The 23748-nt window shown below is 41.7% G+C and overlaps 1 protein-coding gene across 1 annotated transcript; it reads left to right on the top strand.

Annotated features, from left to right (window-relative positions):
- The first annotated feature begins 5945 nt into the window (after positions 1-5945).
- Positions 5946-23646, top strand: hs3st3l (heparan sulfate (glucosamine) 3-O-sulfotransferase 3-like). Its single transcript, XM_010865454.4, has 3 exons — positions 5946-7075; positions 21761-21990; positions 22180-23646. Exons 1-3 carry the CDS (start codon positions 6594-6596, stop codon positions 22566-22568), a joined length of 1101 nt encoding a protein of 366 aa, XP_010863756.2. The 5' UTR covers positions 5946-6593; the 3' UTR covers positions 22569-23646.
- Positions 23647-23748: the final 102 nt, after the last annotated feature.

Here is a 23748-nt window from a genome sequence, read left to right as displayed (position 1 = left end):
TCAGGAGAACCTTATGGTCAAGCAAAAAACAAAAAACAGAACATGATAGAACATGATGACATCACTTGTTGACTCTAGGAAGAGACGGAATACTCCTGGGGCATGGCATCCCATTAATGATTCTACTCAATTCTATTGTGGTCTACATAAAAGAGAGGGGTGTGCCTAACCTTGGCTGTCCTTGTGTATAGGTCAAACCGTGGTCTAATTAAGCTCTGTTAACACTTTACATTTGAGTAATTTATCAGTGTAATTTCCTTGTAGATTTTGAACCTGGATGTTGTGTTGCAAGTTACACAATATCACTATTTGTTTTAAGCACAGAGCTGCAGATCAGATACAGTGATTAGTGAATCTGCTCTCCTGCAGCATGCAGACACGGCCATACTAGTTGGGCACCAGGCAGCAGGAACCGGGCATTAAGGCTGATTAGGATCAACCTTTTAGCCTCAGTTGGTCTCTGGCATGACGGAGATCGGCAAAAAGACATGGACTCTTTGTGCTTCTGAGAACTGTTTGGTTATTTATTGTCAGAGGAGAAAGTACACAGAGGAAGAATAAAGGAAAGAATGGTTTAGAGGAAAAAAGAAGGGCGAAAAGAAAAGATGGATGGACATTAGGAAGAATATGAGGGAATGAGGAACTAGAAAGTTTCTAAGGGCTTAAAGCAAGCTCAAGTTAGTAACACATGACTCGTGACCATTAGGCAAAAGTTGTTCAATAATAATTTGAAGAAATAAGACAGCAAATGTGGAATGACCCTTGGTGTTGTTCCAACAGAAGCCTCCCAGCTGATCATATGACCGTGACCTGTATTTCACTGCAACACAATGAGAGCATGACAGCAGATCCTAGTGTGAATGGTTCGGACTGGACCCCCTCCCTCATTACAAAACCCAACCATAAACACACAGTATTTGGAGTGTAACCAAGGACATGTTAGCGTCTAATCCAAGCAACGCATACACACAGTCAGACATGCACACACACACACACACACACACACACACACACACCTCCGAGGGTTTGCATGAAGCTTATCCCTTCCTTAAAGGAGAAATGTGTACAATATATTCTCCATGTGAAATCTAGCTGAATTGCAGCAACACCTGTTCACATCAAAAGCAAATTTCCTCCTAGTTTTTTACTTTCACCTTTAGTCCAAAAAATAATGGTAAAAGATATCTACCGGTGAGATAGATGGTACAACGATTCCCTACACTATGTCGTGCTTGTTTCCTCACAAACAGAAATGAGTCAAATGTGAAAGCTGTAGAGTTGTTGCATCCCTTTAAAGAATTACATTCGTATGGAACTATTTTGTAAGCCGCGATTACATAAAGTATGAACATAAATTGGTACAATTATGTTCCTTATCAACATATCCCCAATGCTATTGGTCCTTAATGACCCGCTTTTACGTTGCACCTTCAAGTTTCGCTATTATGTTGGTCCTTAACATAATCAATTCAAAATGAAAACGCTATGTTACAAATAACATAACCGGATAAGGTTAATTTAGTGTTAAATTAGGATTAAGATTAGGGTTATGATTAACATTAGGCATCACATTACAGGTGTTAGAGTTAGGATTACGGTTAGGTTACGGTTAAGGTAGGCCATCAGAGTACTGAGGTTAGGGTGAAGGTTAAGGGTAAGGTGGTTATGGTTTCTGGCTGGAATTGAACGCGCAAAAACAGAAAAGTGCCTGTTTTACTCTCAGAAACAGAAAAGTGCCTCTCGATAGAATCAAACTCGCAAGCATTGGACTTAAAGTCGGTTGCAGAATATGCCCTAGCAAACAGCAACTCTGTTTTACTGCCCCTTGTGGACAGTTTCTGATTGTAGGTAAAACAACATTTCTGATATGTTAACAGTGAAAGTAATTGCGAGCCATTAATGACTTATAGCACTGGGATATTTTAATATTGAACATATTAGCACTGGTGATATGTTCATACTGAACGTAGTCGCGTTTTCCAAAATAGTTACATATGGTCGTAATTCCTGCAATGATGCGTTGGGTTTCATGACATGCCCCTGTTTGTCATTGTTTGCTGAGTTGCTAGAGGGGGAGGTGCCCACATCTCCCAGTGACGCTAATGGAGAGTGGGAGGGTCCGGTTTCAGTTCAATGGACATCAGGCTTCTGTCCAATTAGAATCCACTTTTGTTGGCACCAAAAATAATTTCTGGCTGAAAACACAGTCTGAAAGACCTATTATGGACATTTTCTGATATTGAAATGCAGAAATGTAACCTATTGATTGCTTAAGTATCTGGCCTGATCTGGTTTGCACTCTTACCTCTCCACCAGGTTCACCTGTCACACAAACACACACACTCTCCATGCGACACAATTTGGCACACACCCTTTGGCTCACTCTAACACTCTCTACGCTAGCAGTACACACTCTCTGGCAAACTCTTCAGTCTCCAGTGAGCCTCTGTGAGTCTCTGAGACTAATTAAGGTTAGGTGCAGGTTGCCCCCCCCCCGACTTTCAGACTGCTCCAGGGTGTGTCTCACTGGCAGCACTCACTGGTCCGAACAGCCAAAACCTTCTATCGATGGAAATAAACAGCAGACTGTGCCCACCCCGAATCTCCCTCAGCCTGTTCCCTATGAGAAATAAATGACCAGGTGATGTAAATGACCAGTCCACTGAGGACGTCAGCTAGTGACCCGAGTTCATTAGCTCCAGTTATTTCTTTAGCTAAAGGCTGTGATTAGTGCTCCCGTCTTGATAGGTTGGACAGTAAGTAGGCCTGTAGGGCTGTTCTCTGCTCTGCCTTGTTGTGGTGTGCTATGTGACTTATGGCTGTAATTTAGAGTTTATTACATATAACATCACTTTGGTTCTCATTAGGCTGTCACTCAGGGGACAGGAAGAGGGATGGGGAGGGGTGGGATTGAAACTCAATCTAGCTGATCAGTGCTAGGAAGTTAACATCTAACCTGAGATACGGTTGATAAAAAAAAAACGTTGTTTTAACATGCACTACCGGTTCAAATTCCCTGTTTATTTGGTTTTAACCAAAGGTGAAAAGCGGGTTGATAGTTGACAGAAACTGCGTCTTTTAAAGTTTTTTTTAATAATCACAAATAACTGTCAGCATTAAATTGGATAATTTCATTTGAAATGTTCTTTACTTTTTGATGAGAATATGCAATTACTCAACTTTGTTTTATTTCTGCAAATACAAATGCCTGAAATATCTTTGGGTTTGTAAGCATTCTGTCGTGTGTGTGGGTGAACAATTTGGAACATTCAAATGTCAAACGTAGATCTCTTGATGGTTCTATATGTTCCATCATATCTTAATCAGTGTGTAGATGAATCTGTCTCCTCTGTCTGTGCTCTTCTCTCTGTAGGATCATAAATCACTGTAAAGTACTCCAGCCCTGACCTCAGGGTCACACATTTATAAATGGCCACTTCATCACAAAACAATCTGCTCCTAGTAGGGCTTCAGATAGAAGACATACACCCTGGATCTCCCACCCAGAATGAGGGCTTTGCTCTGACCTTGGTCTGTCGTCCGTGGAGGCAGGTTAAAAACATCACATCAACAGGGAAACTGAGCATAAAATTGATCTGAATCAATTTTATTTGCGACCATAAGTCTAAAATCTATGTCTGTGCTTTCTGCTTTCCATGGTGGCGTGTCAGTGAAATGAAAGATTGTGAGGAGTGGATGTTGAGAGTGAAATATTGGACTGGCCATTAGGGATTTATTTCAGGGCCAGTTGAACATCTAAAAGAGCTATCCTGGCTTGACAGATCACAGCCTATGTCCTTGTGACATCATCAGAAATGATCAGAAAAGTCATCAGGAGGATTCATTTCTTTATGCTTTGCTGGAAAACCTTTCAGTCAATCTGGCCCTTATTGTCATCCCACAGATATTACTGTAGTCTCTCTGTTAGTGTTTGGGACATGATGGAGACTTGTCAATGAAGCCTCAATAAAACATAAAAAATAGGATATTGACAGTCTTGAATCAGGTCTGAAAATCCATCATGGCTCAATCCAAAATCCTCATAACCCTAAATGATCAGTGATTGAAAACGTAATCAAATTACTGCCAAACATTTGTATTTGATCTCTTGTTTTTAGTTGTTTGCTTACATGTGTTGTTGTTTTGGGGCATTCTTGCAAAAGAGATAAGATCAATTAAAGGAACTGATATAATGCACAAATCTTTCAACTAATACAGTTATTATTGCAATTCTTGTCGGTTATGCAATTTTACAGTCCAAAACATCTGACCTCTGACCTCATAATTGGGTCACATCTGCTATGGGCTGATGACTGAGATAAACCATGTGCCTTAAAGTGTGCTTGTGTCAACCCTAACGACTCTCCGATGAGCTCTTCACCACACCTTCAGGCCAGTCATCTTTATTATAAATACCATGAACTAAAATGCTCTAACCTTCTTTAACATCAACACTTTTACAAAGACATAATAACAAAATGTACAAAACAATCTAATGTCATCATTAACTGCTTTATGTCACAATAAGTTATTCAATGATCACTGTTTGCGTGCAAAATATCACAACCTTGGTTTATGAATGGGACTAAAACATAACCTTGTTGTCAATAAAACGTGATATGAGAGAGTATTTCATTAATTTACCCTGCCTGTTGAATTTTTAAATGAATGAATCCTGGGTTCAATTAGACTTATGTTGAGTTACAATCCCAAGTGTTACCCCAGGTCCTAAAACGGAGCCTGTGATTATTTTTGGACAGCAGAGGATCAGGATTGAGTTAGTATACTGAAATGTAGACTTGGTCAGGAGGACCTGGGAGTCTCCAAGCATGAACAGCAGAGGATCAGAATTGAGTTAGTCTACTGAGATGTGGACTTGGTTAGGAGGACTTGGGTGTCTCCACAGCTGGACAGCAGAGGATCAGAATTGAGTTAGTCTACTGAGATGTGGACTTGGTTAGGAGGACTTGGGAATCTCCACGCATGAACAGCAGAGGATCAGAATTGAGTTAGTCTACTGAGATGTGGACTTGGTTAGGAGGACTTGGGTGTCTCCACGGCTGGACAGCAGAGGATCAGGATTAAGTTAGTCTACTGAGATGTGGACTTGGTTAGGAGGACTTGGGTGTCTCCACGGCTGGACAGCAGAGGATAAGGATTGAGTTATTCTAGTCAGAGATGGACTTGGTCAGGAGGACATGGGAGTCTCCACCCATCGACAGCAGAGGATCAGGATTTAATTAATCTACTGAGATGTGGACTTGGTCAGGAGGACTTGGTAGTCTCCACGGCTGGTCTGCAGAGGATCAGGATCAGGAGGCTTTGGCCACCGCCAATCACAGTAACTGGACTAATATTAACTAGTAAACCCATTATGTGCTCAACTTCCCCCTGACATCCTGCAGGGACTGGAGTAGACATATGCTGTACACTCACAGGATCTACACAGATCCATAGCAACATTTCCCATTTGTCTGGGTCTGCCCTTACTGGCAATGGTAGGCATAATTACAGTACATTTGGCTGAGAATATGCCAGGGTGTCCTGTGTGGCAATGGGAATGGATGTTAAGCGCTGTCTCTGACTCTGAGGCTTGTGTCCCTGTGCTTGACAAGTGAGAAAGGACTCAGTCTTTTGTTTTCAGTCTTTCCCAAACATTAAGGCTTAACCAGATGGAGTTAATACCAAAACATAACAGTCAACCAGGTTTTAATTCTTCCCTATCAATGTCTCAACTTGTCACTCACAGCCTCTATAGCTGTTATATTCTTAAGTAAATTAATAGAAATTTGCTGATTCCTGATAGCTATGTGCTGCACTGAACAGATAACCCTGTTGAAAATATGCCCCAAATATCTAAAGACATTTTGATGTCTGGTGTATTTTTTGTTAATAAACTAAATGCCAAATTCAATCACTTCATAATTGCTGACAAATTTTTAGAATGGTCATGTGGCACAAGCTCACCATAACGTATTTATTCACTTATCTCTGCCTGAACGCGCATTAAGTTTATTTAACATTTTCCAATAAAATTAATTGGAATTTAACTCAATTTCGGTCATGACCCCTCCAATCCAAAGTCATCCGTTTAATACAGAGCGCTGGAGCACACTTGCCTGAACGAATTCAGGATGAGAGAGAGAGAACAAACGAGAAAAAGACCACAGGACGCGTAGTCCCAGGAGATGCACGGACAGGGACGGGTTGCCTCGTAGGGAGAAGAATCGCTCAGCGGTTATTAAAAGCTGTGGGCTATATTCTCAATGTTTTAGGATCGACTGAGTGGGAGGATATCTGGACAGAATACAGGAATTCATAATTTGATCGAGACACGGGGATGCAATAGGAACTAGGGTTTATAACTGCAGTTCAATGTTAAGACGCGCATAATGAACCGGCAAAAGGTAAGATGGCACGCGGGCACGCAGTCAACTTTGTTCAAGTCTTTTGGAATTAAAGCAGAGGCATCACTTTTCACATTATTTTGTCGAAGGGACTTAGAAATTCTTAGTTTTTCCAAAGTCTTGAAGACTTGTGAGCTGGACATGCAGTAGAATGGCCCTCCTCGGATGGGTCTCTGAGGGAAGGGGATGTCAGCTTTTCACCACAATAGCCCAACAGACAGAGACATCAGGAGAGTCCTCCAAAAACTTCTAGTCATGCTGTCTTTGGGAGTAATCTGCGTATCTGTCTTCTACTTCCTGACGGGATGCTGTGAATCGGATCTTACAGAATACACTATCTCCAACAGACCCGCCCGAGAGTTTCTCTTACCAGGTTGGTATCATGAGCGAAACGGGACCTTTTACAAGGACGTTGTAACCGTCCATGACGAAGATGGATACCAAGGGGCTGGAGAGCGGAGCACAAAAACGCCCGATTTGGTGACGAATAACTCTGGTACAGATTGGACGGCGACCCGGCGGTTACCTCAAGCTCTCATTATTGGGGTGAAGAAGGGTGGCACGCGGGCTCTTTTGGAATTTCTCAGGCTGCACCCCGACATCCGCGCACTAGGCTCTGAGCCGCACTTCTTTGATCGGCATTACGCACGAGGATTGAACTGGTACAGGTAGGTCTACATATCACCCTTCTGACATTTAGCAGTCGCTCTTATCCAGAGCGGTGTAAATGAGCAATAAGGGTAAAGCGCTGGTCAAGGGCACAATTACTGCTTGCAAACAAGCAGAATTGAAGCAGCCTAATCGCCTACCTACCATACGGCTCCATTTGTATGTGATACATTTTGAATGCTTCTTAGAACATTAAAAACATAAGCTAATTCTGCCTTAGTGAACCCGCACCTGTATCAAAACATAGGCTATTGTATTGGACTGAGTTATGTGATAGTAGTTCAAAAGAGATAGCAAGTCGTAATAATTACATACGTTGCTAATATAAGATAACAAGTCGTGTTATGAGATAACATGTAGATTTGTTCTGTGTCCAGCGCTTGACTTGGGCGGGAACGGTCCGGAACAGCGTTCCGGTACTCCTTATTTTAGGCACACAGCGTTCCTGTTTAGTCAAAAGAGCCGCCTGGGAAGTCTGGGGCAGGCTACTTTAATGCAACCATCCTTATTAACACATACGTTTTGATGAACACAGTCTAATGTGCTATTTGTCATTTCCTGCACTTATTTTATCCCATGTCAAGCACTATCTGTGTCTGTCTCTGCCTGTGCGTGTTTGCTTGCGTGTGGGAGAGAGTGTAAGGTGATACTACTTCATATTAACAGGTAGAAGATAATTGGTGCCTGTTTGATGGCATCTGGTTAACATGATATTAAGTTAATTCATTCATTCAATTTAACCCATAAGTGTGGCAATATCGGTTCATCCATTGTTAGAGTAAACATTTATATATAGCCATTTGATCTTGACGAATGTAACTTGCAATGGTTTTACCCTATCAAAAAATATACAGTGGCACTCAAATGTATTCAACTGGCTTGAACCCCATTTTATTCTGTTACAACATGAAATCAAAAACTGTTTTAATTAGGATTTGTTTTGCCAACACAATAAAATGATATTATGTCTAAGTGAAAAATAAAATTAGCAAATGGTTCTAAATTAATTGCCAATATAAAACAAATTTGTTAAATCATTCCCCCAAAATGTATTGCATAAAAACTCTGCCTCTTTGCTATGACACACCTGAATGACCTGTGGCGCAAACATCTTTACTTGCATAATTTGTTGAATGGAGTTCATCTATGTGCAATCAAAGTGTTTCACATGATTTCAGGTTAAAAACCCCTGTCTCTGGAAGGTCCCACAGTTGTTGTTTTTAAGTGGTTCAAAAGCACCAATCAGTGGTAGGATATGAAAACATTTCTAAGGCATTGAATATCCCTCCAAGGATAGTAGTCCGTTATTTAGAATCTGTCTACATTAGACATCCTCAAAAACTAAGTATACGGAGAAGGGCATTAGTCAGGGAGGCCATCAAAAGTCCTGTGGCAACTCTAAAAGAGTTACAGTCTTTCATGGCTGAGCTGTGCTTACTGCAACAATAGCCCTTGAGCTTTACAAACATGGACTTTATGGGAAAGTGGAAAAAGAAAACAACTTACATTAAATATTGGTATGAAATGGCCAGAAGGGATGGAGGAGACTGAGACCATGTGGAAGAAGATTCTATTGTCTGATGAGACCAAAATAGAGCTTTCTGGCCTCAAAGCTATGCACTATGTTTGGCGCAAACCTAATAATGCACATCGTCCTGAGAACACCATCCCTACTGTGAAGCATGATGGTGGCAGCATCATGCTATGGGGATGCTTCTCTGTATCAGGTCCTGGAAAGCTTGTGAAAGAGTGGGCAAAATGGATGCAGCAAAATAGAGAGAAATCCTTGAATAAAACATGATGAAGTGTTCAAGTGACCTGGTACTTCTGAGAAGATTCTTCTTCAAGTAGGGATGCGCAAATAATCAAAATATAATCGAAATTGCGATATTGTCATGTGAAATATCGCCAACTTATGTGATTTTCAACAAAAAAAAGGTGAATGATATGCCCTTCACATGAGGCAACATGCATGCATTGTACGTCTGTAATAATTTTTCTTGCCAGTCCTGTAGGTATTTTTGTAGATATATATTTTTTTAGACTAATTTTGTTTAAGTACTTGATGGTTTTTCAGTGTTACTTTGAGTTAACACTGCAACTGCTAGCATCTGCTTCAAGTTAGGGATGGCGCCAATATATTGTCCCACATACACAACAGCATGGTTAATAAAAGTATCGGCTTCAATGTAGGTGCCTGTAAACAAACTTAATGTGGGAAAAAATATACCTCATGTGTTGAGAAATTTTGACTAACCAGCTATGGCACTGCATAGCAAACGCTGCAAACACCATTGCATTGAATGAGCAGTTAAATGAATAGTTCGACACAGACTGCACCTTCTAATTGGTGATAAGTGTAATATTGAAAACACTGATCTCTAACAGTCAAAGGGCTGGAGTGGCCCAGTCAAAAAACGGACCTCAATCAAATTGGGAAAATGTGTAAAGTGTTGAAAATTGCAATTCACTAAATGTCCCCATATAACTTCCTCAGATTGTCCCGAATGTCCCCAGATTGAGCACTTTTGTAAAGGAGAATGGGGACTATTGCTGTCTCCTGATGCTCAAAACTAGTAGAGATTTATACATGGCTGTTATTGCTGCCAAAGGTGCCTCTACCAAATATTGAGTATGGGAGCTACTTATCCAGTCAGTTATTTTTGGGTTGGATTTAAATTAATTTAGAACAATTTATAGATTTTATTTTCCAATTTGACACTATTGACTTTTTTTGTTGTTGAGTGGCAAACAGGCATCGCCTTGGTATGGACTACAAAAATGTGTCACATTATAATGAAGGGAACTGGAGGCAGAACTAGAAGAGTCTTTATTCCTTGAACAATGAATGGAATCGCTATCCTGACGGGATGTGGACCGGACACAACCAGGAAAACAAAACAATAAACCTAGAGGGCAGAGGCCCAACTGAAAACACGCCACAAGAGCGATAGAGCGCTATGCGCTTTCTTTAGAAAAAGCTTAGATAGCAACATGCGTTAAGTACTAGGCTAAACTGGTCTGAAGCTAAAAGAAAACGAGACATGCAACAATACTCGACAAAGGACAAGGGGGGATGGAACATGTTTAACACACTAATGGGTAATGCGAAACAGGTGGGAATACCACAAGACAGTCCGGGTATGTTCAAGAGCACTGGGTGTTGTGAGGAGTAGGGAAATGATGGCAACTAGAAGGCAGGCGACTCAGACCGATGCAGGTGAGGTGAAGATGGTGGAGCTGCACTGGGAGAGTCTGTGACAAAATGTGTTGAGTGTTGAGCATTTTGGGAGTTTACAGTGGATGAAACAGATGAGCTATGAGGGGTTGTCAATAGTGGGAAATAAGCAGGTAGTCCAGGGTCTGCCAGGAAGCAGTTAACTTTACTCAAAGTGTCTCAACAACACTTTGCCATGCCAACTCTCTGACTGCAACTTCTCTGGACTCAGTCTTGAATGAGGTCAGTCTCCCAATATTCTAGAGGGATCAATATGCAGTAATTTGAGCGGAGGTTGGTAAACTGGGTTGAAATTAGCAGATTGTCGATTGGCAGAAAGGCACCACTGTTTATTTTGCATTCAAAGCTTTTCACAATCCTGGAAGTTTGACTGCAATATCTCTGTTGCTGATGACTTGATATTGTTTGAGTTTGAGTTGTTTTTAGTTCCAATGACTTAATGATGACAGCCGGCATTAAACAGCCTGCATCAAACAAAGGAGTCACCAGACTGCAATTAATTAATCTTTCCCAGGTTATCACCCATTGCAATCCTCCAAACGAGCTACAGTGGGGAGAACAAGTATTTGATACACTGCCGATTTTGCAGGTGTTCCTACTTACAAAGCATGTAGAGATCTAAAACAAAAATCCAGAAAATCACATTGTATGATTTTTTAATAATTATTTTGCATTTTATTGCATGACCTGAGTATTTGATCACCTACCAACCAGTAAGAATTCCGGCTCTCACAGACCTGTTCGTTTTTCTTTAAGAAGCTCTCCTGTTCTCCACTCATTACCTGTATGAACTGCACCTGTTTGAACTTGTTACCTGTTTAAAAGACACCTGTCCACACATTCAGTCAAACAGACTCCAACTTCTCCACAATGGCCAAGACCAGAGAGCTGTGTAAGGACATCAGGGATAAAATTGTAGACCTGCACAAGGCTGGGATGGGCTACAGGACAATAGGCAAGCAGCTTGGCACTCTTGGCGCAATTATTAGAAAATGGAAGAAGTTCAAGATGACGGTCAATCTCCCTCGGTCTGGGGCTCCATGCAAGATCTCACCTCGTGGGGCATCAATGATCATGAGGAAGGTGAGGGATCAGCCCAGAACTACATGGCAGGACCTGGTCAATGACCTGAAGAGAGCTGGGCCCACAGTCTCAAAGAAAACCATTAGTAACTACGCCGTCATGGATTAAAATCCTGCTGTGCACGCAAGGTCCCCCTGCTCAAGCCAGCGCATGTCCCGGCCCGTCTGAAGTTTGCCAATGACTATCTGGATGATCCAGAGGAGGAATGGGAGAAGGTCATGTGGTCTGTTGAGACAAAAATAGAGCTTTTTGGTCTAAACTCCACTCACCGTGTTTGGAGGAAGAAGGATGAGTACAACCCCAAAAACACCATCACAACCGTGAAGCATGGAGGAGGAAACATCATTCTTTGGGGATGCTTTTCTGCAAAGGGTACAGAACGACTGCACCGTATTGAGGGGAGGATGGATGGGGCCATGTTTCGTGAGATCTTGGCCAACAACCTCCTTCCCTCAGTAAGCGCATTGAAGATGGGTCGTGTCTGGGTCTTCCAGCATGACAACGACCCGAAACAAACAGCCAGGGCAACTAAGGAGTGGCTCCGTAAGAAGCATCTCAAGGTCCTGGAGTGGCCTAGCCGGTCTCCAGACCTGAACCCAATAGAAAATCTTTGGAGGGAGCTGAAAGTCTGTGTTGCCCAGCACTGAAACCTGAAGAATCTGGAGAAGGTCTATATGGAGGAGTGGGCCAAAATCCCTGCTGCAGTGTGTGCAAACCTGGTCAAGAACTCCAGGAAACGTATGATCTCTGTAATTGCAAACAAAGGTTTCTGTACCAAATATTTTTCTGATGTATCAAATACTTATGTCATACAATAAAATGTGAATTATTTACTTAAAAATCATACAATGTGATTTTCTTGATTTTTGTTTTAGATTCCGTCACTCACAGTTGCAGAGTACCTATGATAAAAATTACAGACTTCTACATGCTTTGTAAGTGGGAAAACCTCCAAAATCGGCAGTGTATCAAATACTTGTTTTCCCCACTGTATGTGACCGTAAAAAAATCCAAAAAATAGGGTTGCGGATTTATGTCAAAACAAACTAGGTATATCATTGTTAGCTAGCAAGGTTAGGAGAGATGTTTTGACACCAAATACATAAGGCAGGAAAGAGACACAAACCAAACTTAAACTATACTTATTTCGTTATTGACTTTACACATTTACAAATATGCGTTAATAATGTACAGGATCTTTCTGCGTTGGTTGTTACAGGTGCCATGGCAACCACTGAGTTCTGATTTAAATGGTTTTAATTCCAAAGCTGTATACAAGCAAACTATTCCAGACTGATGTACATGCTCTATGTTATAGATTTTGAATGGTGTTTTTAACTTAAATGTTTCAGGACTGTTAGTCAGGGTCCATAGTTTACCCATGCAGGTGTATAGCCATTGGAATGCACTGAGAGCTTTGGCTTTGTTATTAGTTATTGCAAATAAGAGATTGTTCTTAATTGATTTGCCTGGTAATTAAAAAATGGTATCAGCATGTGCCTCTGAATATTATGACTAGTATTATGTCATAATTGTGACTTCATTAAAGATGTGGTCTGTTGGTCCATGAAATGTGGATCCCCTGCATGTTGGACTTGGGTAATTACTTTCACGGAACCATTTGCATTTTCAACCACTGTAGCCTATAACAGAAAGAGAAAAAAATCTAGGGATGTTTATTGGTTGTTGGCATATCAAGTAATATCCATGGCCAGCACATGGAGGGTTAGGTAGCACGAAGACACACTGCCATCTGGCTATGCTAATATGTGTTTGTTTGTATGTGCATGTGTTTTTATGTGCTGGGAGGGCCTGGATGAGTTCTCACAGTGCAATCATCTCTGCAGCTGAGGCCAGATGTTATCAAAGTCAGCTGGCTTGGGTCTCATACTGATCCTATGGACCAACACACAGACATGTACACACACACACACACACACACACATATACACATGCTTGTTTTCACACACACACACACACACACACACACACACACACACACATGTATACTTGTATTTCTAGCCTTTTGGGTCTCTCTTTCATTCTCTCTCTCTCTCACAAACACACACAATTTATTTCATTTTCTAAAATTAGGACTTGCAATTGATTACCCTTTGAAAAATACAATCCATACACTGTAAAAAAAAAAGAAATGTTAAACATTTCTGGCAGCACCGACTCCAGAAAAAGACAGATTTATATTGTAAAACAAAATGACATTATTGATCTGTAGAAAAACAGAAATGTACTTTACTTCCAATAAAGTATATTCCTGTAATTGCAATGCAAGAACACATTTTCTCACCCAAATTATCTGTTTTGTTCCTGACTTCTATCACGTTTATAAATGTTTGCCTTTCAAATTAATTGCATTTATACATCAGTTACTTGTTTTTGACAACGTATGCCGTACCATCGTCTACCAAGCACTAGGTCGGCTGAAATATGCAAAAGTCAGAGCTCTGCTTCTTCAGAAATTACCAGAACAGTGCAAAAAGCAGCAATGCAAACAAAATAGAATTGTCTTCATTTCTATGGTTGGCACACAAACACAATCATAATCCCCCAAAAACATTCCAAACACTGTACTTACATTAGAAGATGGTACAAAAAAATAAAGCTCTGTCACCTTCTTTTCAATTACAACAAAATTAAACATTAACAAAATGAACAGCCATAAAGCATGCAGGGATATCGATAATAAAAAAGAAATCCGTCTTACAATTTATTTTTATAAACCACAAATCAATCTGTGGGAGAACAGATAATTTTTGTGTTTCCTCATAACCTACTTTTCCAGCTATTTTACAGGACAAATATTAAATTAAGGTTTTATATCTAATTAAAACCGAATTTTACTGTCATTCTGAAATACAGATTTTTTTAAGAAGTAAATTTTTTTTGCAGTGTACCGACAGACAGTTTAAGATCGGGCGGCGCAATTCTGGTGAGCAATGTCCGTGTTGAATGGATGGATGTCAGAAAGGGCTTGCTTGTCATGTCACGCTTTATCGACTCCTTGTGATAGGTAGGGTGTCTGTGAGTTATTAACTGGGGATTATTCTCCACAACACGTAGGTACCAGCCTGTAGTGGGACTTGGTGAGAAGCGTTGGGAAGAAACATCAATCCTGCCCCTGCTTTGGATTTGTCATGACAAAGCAAGGCCATAATCGAGTATTTATGGTTGAGAATTTGGGATAAAATATATGTAAAAATAAAAGTTATAAAATTAAATATATATAAATTATATCACTAACCTTAACCCCAAAACATTAATCCTGGTCCTGTGTGCGTGAAATATAAACACTGTAAACATTGGGTTCATACATTTAATTGGCGAAAGTATGCTGTTGAACTGGTGACTTGATTCCCCTATGCAACAGAACTGATCAGTATCAGTATTCATATTAAAGGCTCCGTAGAGGAGATTAATTGAGAGTTAGAGGTTCTGTTTTCTGTGTTTTAGGATAACGAGGTCACTAACCAGGTCATACAAACATGTGTAAGGGCTTATAAACACCTCTCTCTTTCTCTTTCTCATACACACCTCTCTCCCTTCCTCAATCTGTTCCTTTTTATTGTTTTTATCTCTCTTTTGCTGTCTCTCTCTCTTTCTCTCTCTCTCACACACACACGCACGCGCGCACACTCACACGTATACACACATGCCATGAAGCACCACATCTCCATTGTTTGTTTGTTTGTGTGTGTGTGTCAGTGATGTCCCAGTGTGACGGCAGATTGTCCCATCCCCAGGACCAGATGAGTCTCTGAGAGTGTCAGGCCTGTCAGTTTGACCCCTGACCCCAGGTCAGTTTACCCTCATAGATAATGATGTGCTCCCAGTCACACCACTTCATTACACAGTGGGGCGGGGGATCACTGGGTCCACCTCCATTTACACAGAGCTTGGTGTTGTGTATGCCTGTGTACATTGTGTATGCCTGTGTACATTGTGTATGCCTGTGTACATTGTGTATGCCTGTGTACATTGTGTATGCCTGTGTATATTGTGTATGTCTGTGTACATTGTGTATGCCTGTGTACATTGTGTATGCCTGTGTATATTGTGTATGTCTGTGTACATTGTGTATGCCTGTGTATATTGTGTACATTGTGTATGTCTGTGTATATTGTGTATGTTGTGTATGCTGTGTATGTTATGTATGTCTGTGTATGCCTGTGTACATTGTGTATGTCTGTGTATATTGTGTATGTTGTGTATGCTGTGTATGTTGTGTATGTCTGTGTATGCCTGTGTACATTGTGTATGTCTGTGTATATTGTGTATGCCTGTGTATATTGTGTATGTTGTGTATGCTGTGTATGTTGTGTATGCCTGTGTACATTGTGTGTGTCTGTGTATGCTGTGTATGTTGTGTATGCTGTGTATGCTGTGTACGTTGTGTATGCTGTGTACGTTGTATATGCTGTGTATGCCTGTGTATATTGTGCATGCTGTGTATGCTGTGTATGCCTGTGTATATTGTGCATGCTGTGTATGCTGTGTATGCTGTGTGTGCTGTGTACATTGTGTGTGCTGTGTATGTTGTGAATGCTGTATATGCCTGTGTATGTTGTGTATGCTGTGTATGCCTGTGTATGTTGTGAATGCTATATATGCCTGTGTATGTTGTGTATGCTGTGTATGCCTGTATATGTTGTGTATGCTATATATGCCTTGACTAGTAGTAATAAGGAACAATCCCATCCATTAAGGCAAAGATATAGGCTTAGTGTCTGGACAGGGTCAGGGCAGCAGTGAGATGTAGAGTAGATGCTTTATAATCCACATTGTTTCTTCGATCAATGTCTTTACTTCCCTCTCAAGGCCTGACCTTGGCTTGATTTGAGAACTAAGGCTTTTTGCGCTGATCATTGTGTGTGTGTTTGTTATCTATGGTCAGTACAGGATTCAGTTACAATTAGCAGGAAGTCTCATCCTGGAGTGGAATAATCCTCTCAGACACGCTCAGAGGTCAGGTTTCAGTTACAAGTGCCGACAGGCTGCATCTTTCTGCCTCTTTCTCTGTGTCACTGAATGATTCACACTGTTTCTCTCTATTCTTCTGTCCATCTGTCTATCCATCTCTGAGTCTATCTGTACATTTGTCTGTGTGTCCGTCTATCTGCTTGTCTGCTGGTCTGTCTGTCTGTCTGTTCACCTGTCTGTCGGTTCCTCCGACATTCCATCTGTCTGCCTGTCCCTTTCTCTCTCTCTCTCTCTCTCTCCTCGTGCTGTGTATGAAGGTTTTACAGGTTAATAGTGGATGGATTGTGTGAAGTGAATGAAGGGACGAAGACTACTGATGATAGGATTGCATCCTATCATCAATAAACCAGAGATTTGAGGTTACAGAGTAAAGAGTAAATAAAAGGTCAAAGGGTTAGCAGTGTTTATGGGAGCCACATAGTGCACGTGTGAACATTCTCTCACCCCCGGGCGATGTCATAGGGGTTAGCCCCTGTTCTCCCAGTACTGGGAACTGCAGGCAGGCCAGTCTGTGTCTGCTGCTGTGTTTTCTTCAGGGGTCGGACGTTACCATTCTCTCCTGCCGCAGTGAAATGGGGAGCCCTTACTGTAGGGTACATTATGCCCAGAGATTCAGATAGGTTCCTCTATTGTTGTTGTTGCAGTGAATTTGATTCATTGTGCAGTACCAATCTGTTTTTATGAATCCCTTGGTTCATATGGCAGTACCGTAGGTATAGACCAAGGCTAGTCATCAGTTTGAGTTGTTTTCTAATAATTCGACATTCTGAGGCCCAGAAGTGGGTGATTTTGATCTGGAATAGGTATTGCCCATCAGAATTTAAAAGGCAGACATCAATCTAGTGCCCTTCCAGATGTCACATGTTCTCACATGGCTGAGGTTAATTTGCAATTCAGATTAACTTGTTAAAAACTGAGTATCAGTTCATACCCGTGGATCCTGAGCTTTGTTTAGGCTTGACGCTTTATGTGTCTGTGTTTATACACAGTAATATAATTGCCATGCAAATGGCTTAAGAATGGCTGCCAAACAAAGGAGATTTTCTGCAAGGGTGTGTTAGAGGATATCACGTTTGACAGGAAAGGAAATAGTTAATTCTGTTAAAATATAGGTATTGAATGGGAAAGTGAAGCTGGGCTATTTTGTAAGTGAATCAGAATACATTTCTAGTGTTAGATATGGAATTAACTAGGTTCTCTTGCAAAAGTGTGCATAGTTGCACTGGTTTTGGTGCATGATTGTGTCCCAAATGCTGTTATGGTTTTGTGTTTTTATGTTCTTTTTTTATTAATTTTTTTGTATTATTTGAAATTCAGTTAAGTTTTAGTTACTGTTTGTTTTAATCTTGTTTTACTAGTTTTATTTGGTTTTAGTATGATTAAGACGTTCATATTTCATTTATGATCCCTTATGGAGCTTTGCTGTTTTCCTCATACCACTGGGTAATTCAGATTTTCTGACACAATTGTTCACGCATCACTTGCCCTTGGGCTTGGCTAGCTACCGAGAGGATTTCTTCCCTGCTACCGTTTGTTACTCTATTTAATTTTCTAGCACAATATTAGTTTTGGTGTATATTTAATACATTTATTTTATTTCTGTTTAGGAAATATTCACAAGTTGTTTTAGTTGAATTTCAGGTGAACTTTCTTGTAATAATGTAGGCTGTATTAAATCAGGGCTCAGGTGTGGCCCATCACCACCCTTGTACTGTATTGGGTGTGATCTCCATAAGGCCCAGACGGCCTGGGTGATCTAGCCCTCATTAAGGCTCTCTCTGGGGGGTTGGGAAGGGGAGGTAGGGGGTTCTGGGCCCTGGTATGATGGATGTCTGCTGGAAGTGGACAGGGCAACACTACAATTGACTGGAGCCTTAATGGTCCCTAGCGCAGGGGAATGAATGAGTGGGCTTTCAGTCCGACACACACCCACAAATGCACAAACCCGTGAGCATCAATAACATAACTATTTCATTACTTTTTTTTATATTGAAATAATGGCAATTGTCATGTATAGGCTAAATATTTTCAATTTCCATCACCTTCTTGTTTTAATGAATCGTCTCATCTCATCATCATCGTAGTATGAAGGTCTCTGGCGCCCGATTGTCTGTCATAGACACTGTAATTGCCTCACAATGGTAATAACACATATACACACAGTGCACGGTCCAACACACACACACACACACACACACAAACACACACACGTGACAGTACTGATGGGCCTCCAGAGGCTCCCCAAAACCCCACCTGCCACCCTCAGGCCAGCTGAGACCCAGAGGCTCACTGTACCCCTTCCTCTCACCCACACACATATCACACCCCCGGTCTACTGGGATCAACACCTAGGGTCATCTTGGGTCAGTCCCAATGGCCCAGGATTAGAGGAGGGTGGTGAATGGAGCTCCACAGAGACACGAAGACAGTGAAGTGGTTGACTAAAGGCAAGCAGGAGAGAGGTATTAATGTGCTAATCTCCCTTTTCATCCAGTGCATGTCTGATCCTGCAGCATGACCCACGGCGAAACAGACAATACACAGGAGAGACTGGCCAGGCTGCTGGACAATGTTAACAGCATAGAGAACACAGAGAACATGCTCCGGAACACAGAGAACATGCTCCCAGAGAACACAGACAAAATGCACTCAGGAAAACAGAGAACATGCTCCGGAACACTGAGAACACGCTCAGGAACACATAGAATAGAACATGCCCAGGATCAAAGAGAACGTGCACAGGAACACATAGAACATGCTCAGGAACATAGAGGACATGCTCATAAACACAGAGAACCAGCTCTGTCTGCGATAACTGCTGTTATGTTGAGGTAATGACGCTAAGTTCCGTTTTGACTCACTGGTTCTGACTCTGTAAGAAGGCTAATGGAAGTACCCTTGTACCCTCCATTACTCCTTTATCTGCTCCGTTCATTCAGCATGACATCTCCAGCCATTTGGTCACTGGCATAGATGCACATACACTGGTAGGCACTGTAACAGGGAGTACAGGAGGGGCTGACCACACACCCCAGAGGGCTAGCAGGCTGAAAGAGTGTGTGTGTGTGTGTGTGTGTGTGTGGGGTAGACTGTGTGTCTCCTGGTGGCTCAGGGGTAAACAGGGAAGTCTTCATGCTAAGTGCTACTCTCACCTCCCAGCTCTCAGATGAAATCACTGATAATGTACTGTGTGTGTGTGTGTGTGTGTGCGTGTGTGTAAGTGTGTGTGTGTGTGTAAGCTGTGACTTAGTAGAGAAATGGATGTATTGAAAGTGTTTGGGTATTTATGAAGACTAAATACTGTGTGTGTGTGTGTGTGTGTATGTGTGTGTGTGTGTGTGTGTGAGACTGGAGCCAGGTTGGGGGAGGAGTGTATTGATAGACGGTCATATTGCAGGGGGCATGTTGGATGGGTGTGGGGGGTGGTGTGTTCAGAGCTGAAACCTGATCCATGCTCATACCAGAAGACACTCAGAGCATCCTGTCCTCTTTCTGTCCTCTCTCTACCCCTCCGTCCCTCCATCCTGTCCTGTCTTTGTCCGACAAAAGAGATCCCATCATTCTTCAGTGCTGGGATTGGCCAGAGACCTCGCAGTACTACATTATCACCTCCATACTTATGTGCTCTGCGTTGTTTATTGCGAGTCTGTAATGCATTTTGATTTGATACTGGGAGTCTATTGACATTTGATGTTCCACTACGTATTGCTTAGCATGAACCTGCTGAGAGAAGAGAGAGCCAGGAAAAAACACACGTGCATTATTATTAACAACATGCGATGTATCGTCAAAATGAATCTCCCAATATGTGACTATATTGATTTCCCCCCAATCACTGTAATGGAACCGTGACCCGGCAACGGTAGAGAATCAGGTGCGTTCAGTGAGGAATGTGGCAGGTGTGTGTGACAGCTGTACATGGGTCTCCGTGTGATCCGATTGGTCCCAGGAGGCAATGCTGCTTAACGAGATCCATCTGCTAGTGTCGAGATGATAGGATGGGCTGGCTGTTTCTATAGTCCTGTGTCTTTGTTTGTGTAAATGGAATGCTTAATTTAGGCCTAAAAAGCTGAGCAATTTTGGTTTTGTCGTTTTTTCATTGGCACTTCAGATGAGATGAAGTGAGCTTGCCACCCTACAATACAGGCTAGAATTGTGGAGTGCTTAGGATATTGTTGTCCTGTCCATAGAAACCTGTAGCTCTCTTAAAGTTACAATGGGCCTGTTAGTAGCCTCTCTAAGCAGTCTCCTTTGTTTGTCATCCAGTTTGGAGAGACAACCTGATCTAGGCAGTATCTAGTGGGGTCATTCCTTATCCTATCTTTCAATTCTTTATAATGCTCCTGACTGTGCTCTAAGGGATATTCATGGCCTTTTAAATTGTATTATACCCATCCTCAGATTTTTCTTTATCCATAACATTGTTTTTTAGTTCTTTTGAAAGCTTCTTGGAGCTCATTGTTGAGCGTTGGCTTTGCAATTAATTACCCAACAGAAGAAACCTAGAGAAACTGAATTCATCCTGGAATCATGACCCTCTGAGGCACTGACACAGCATTTAATACATGATCCTCTGAGGCACTGACACAACATTTAATACATGATCCTCTGAGGCACTGACACAACATTTAATAAATGACCATCTGAGGCACTGACACTACATTTAATACATGACCATCTGAGGCACTGACACAACATTTAATAAATGACCATCTGAGGCACTGACACTACATTTAATACATGACCATCTGAGGCACTGACACTACATTTAATACATGACCATCTGAGGCACTGACACTACATTTAATATATGACCCTCTCAGGCACTGACACTACATTTAATACATGACGCTCTGAGGCACAGACACAACATTTAATACATGACCCACTGAGGCACTGACACTACATTTGATACATGACCCTCTAAGACACTGACACAACATTTAATACATAACCCTCTGAGGCACTGACACTGTATTTAATACATGACCCATTGAGGCACTGACACTACTTTTGATACATGACCCTCTGATGCACTGACACAACATTTTATAATAAAAAGTGGGTGTTGTTTTGTCCAGGGACTGTATTTGTCAGTGTATGTGTGTGTTCATCTTATTGTCCCTCATTGGTTGAGACAGGATCCATTACTGATGTATGTTAAAACAATGTTCAGGTCTGACCATCATCTAGCTAGTTGGAGAGAAATAAAGCTATAGCTAACACTGTCAGGTGATTGTTTTTACTAATAAAAATAATTTCCAGATCACATCATTACAGTTCAGCCTTTCAAATGTAAACCATTTCACATATCTCTAAACATATCTCTCTCTTTTTCTTTCTCCCACTCCCTCCTACCATCCTCCAGGAGTATGATGCCCAAGGCCTTGGATGGACAGGTTGTCATCGAGAAGACACCTCGTTACTTTGTTACCATGGAGACGCCAGGGCGTGTCCACTCCATGTCACGTGATGTAAAGCTGATTGTGGTGGTACGAGACCCTGTGACCAGGGCCATCTCCGACTACACCCAGATCATCTCCAAAACCCCCAACATCCCTGCCTTCGAGACCCTTGCCTTCAAGAACAGCACTAATGGTAACATACAGTGACACATCTTAAATTGTGCAGATCTATAAATGAATAAATGCTTGAACTAAAGACACAAAAACAATTACTTTCCTAATCCAAATGCTGTACCCACACAGAAAATATTGGTACGTCTGCCTTCAGTCCTCTCTCTCTCTCTGAATGTTTAGAAACTGTGGCTGTCTTGTCTTGATACAGGTGAGATTGATGATCTGTGGAGCCCACTGTGGATTGGACTGTATGCTCAGCACCTGGAGCGCTGGCTGGCCTGGTTCCCACTGGCCCAGATCCACCTGGTCAGTGGGGAGGGCCTCATCTCTGACCCGGCCGGAGAACTAGGAAAAGTCCAGGACTTTCTGGGCCTCCAGAGGATTGTGACGGACAAGCACTTCTACTTCAATAAGACAAAAGGTTTCCCCTGTCTGAAGAAGCCGGAGGGCAGCAGCAAGCCCCATTGCCTGGGAAAGACTAAGGGGCGGATACATGCCCCCATTGACCCGGATGTAATCCAGAGACTTAGGGAGTTCTACAGACCGCACAACAGGCGTTTCTATCAGATGGCTGGCCAGGACTTTGGATGGCAATGAGAACTCACCAAGGTGAACCATGAATCCAGAGTAGAAAAGACACTCCCACAGTTCAAAGGGCTTTTTGTCTCTAGGCTTCAGTTTGTACTGTGTACTGGTTACTGTGACTTGGTGATAAGAAGAACAGCATGGGTCCTTCCTGGTCGTACGAATGCCACTCCGCTGGGAACTGAGTCTCATGTTGATAGATCTCTGGGTAGCGAGAAAACAGAGATTCTCTTTTCTTGGTTTGATGACAGAAAAGCCAGTCTCCATACTAGTTCCCTTCAGTATCTAATAGATGTGAAAAGAAAGTGACTCTAAGCTGTGTTTGAAAACACTTTCCGTTCTTGTCATAGGTAGTTCTGCTTCACTCCTGGTCCTCACTGGCCCACCAGGAATAAATAGTGTTGCTATAGGATGTGCCATCTGTAGTCCAGACTGATGTTTGTGCTGTATTTAAATTGTCCTGTGGCTGCTTCTGAAAATTATTGAAGCTCTTAACTAAATAGAACAACAATTTTGTCTTACCAAGCCTCATGGAGTTAGACATTTTCTTATCCTTTTTACCCAACTTAGCGAATCTTAGGCTACGACTTAAAAGAGTTTTAGGCAATCAATACATATCGAATATCATCGTCAAGTATTACCAGAAACGGGATGAATCTTTTATGTAGAAATCAGTGAGAGGAAGTATGAGTAGCATCTTTATAAGTGCTCAGATTTGACTGAGTGGTTTTGTATTGTTGAATAATGAATGTGTGTAAGTGGATTAGGAGCAACTCAAACGCGTTCCCTTTCCGGGTAGAGAATGCCCATAGGCACATATCCAGGATTAGTTGAACATCCCTCAATCCTATCATTAACCTTAAGAGAAAACAGGATCATCTGACATTATGTCAGTGTCTGTGTCGTCCTAAACTGGATAGCCCACCACACGAGGACAACCTTGAATGAATAAGAGATCATTAACCAATATATTGTGATCAATTGGTGTTTGTCCCATCCGAAGCTGCTGTATAACCTCTATCTCCTATTTGCATGTATTTGCACTAGTTTGTAAAAAATAAAACGACAGTAAAATGTATTTTGAAGGAAATTTCCCATTGTGTCTTTGTACCTTTGTAAAAACTGTTGTTATAGATGAGATGTTGTGTGTATTCAGCAAACAGGGGACGTGCAGTGACCATGACACAACTGT

This window comes from Esox lucius, chromosome 5, assembly GCF_011004845.1.
Source record: "Esox lucius isolate fEsoLuc1 chromosome 5, fEsoLuc1.pri, whole genome shotgun sequence".
NCBI lineage: Eukaryota > Metazoa > Chordata > Actinopteri > Esociformes > Esocidae > Esox > Esox lucius.
The sequence above is the reverse complement of the archived record's forward strand: the minus strand, read 5'-3'. Positions and strand labels throughout refer to the sequence as shown.

Bases quoted from the DNA above. Each gene is read 5' to 3' on its own strand.
- hs3st3l (XM_010865454.4), top strand. From the start codon at position 6,594: ATGTCAGCTTTTCACCACAATAGCCCAACAGACAGAGACATCAGGAGA. The intron at 7,076-21,760 runs GTAGGTCTACAT...ACCATCCTCCAG, and splicing joins CGAGGATTGAACTGGTACAG to GAGTATGATGCCCAAGGCCT. The intron at 21,991-22,179 runs GTAACATACAGT...GTCTTGATACAG, and splicing joins CTTCAAGAACAGCACTAATG to GTGAGATTGATGATCTGTGG.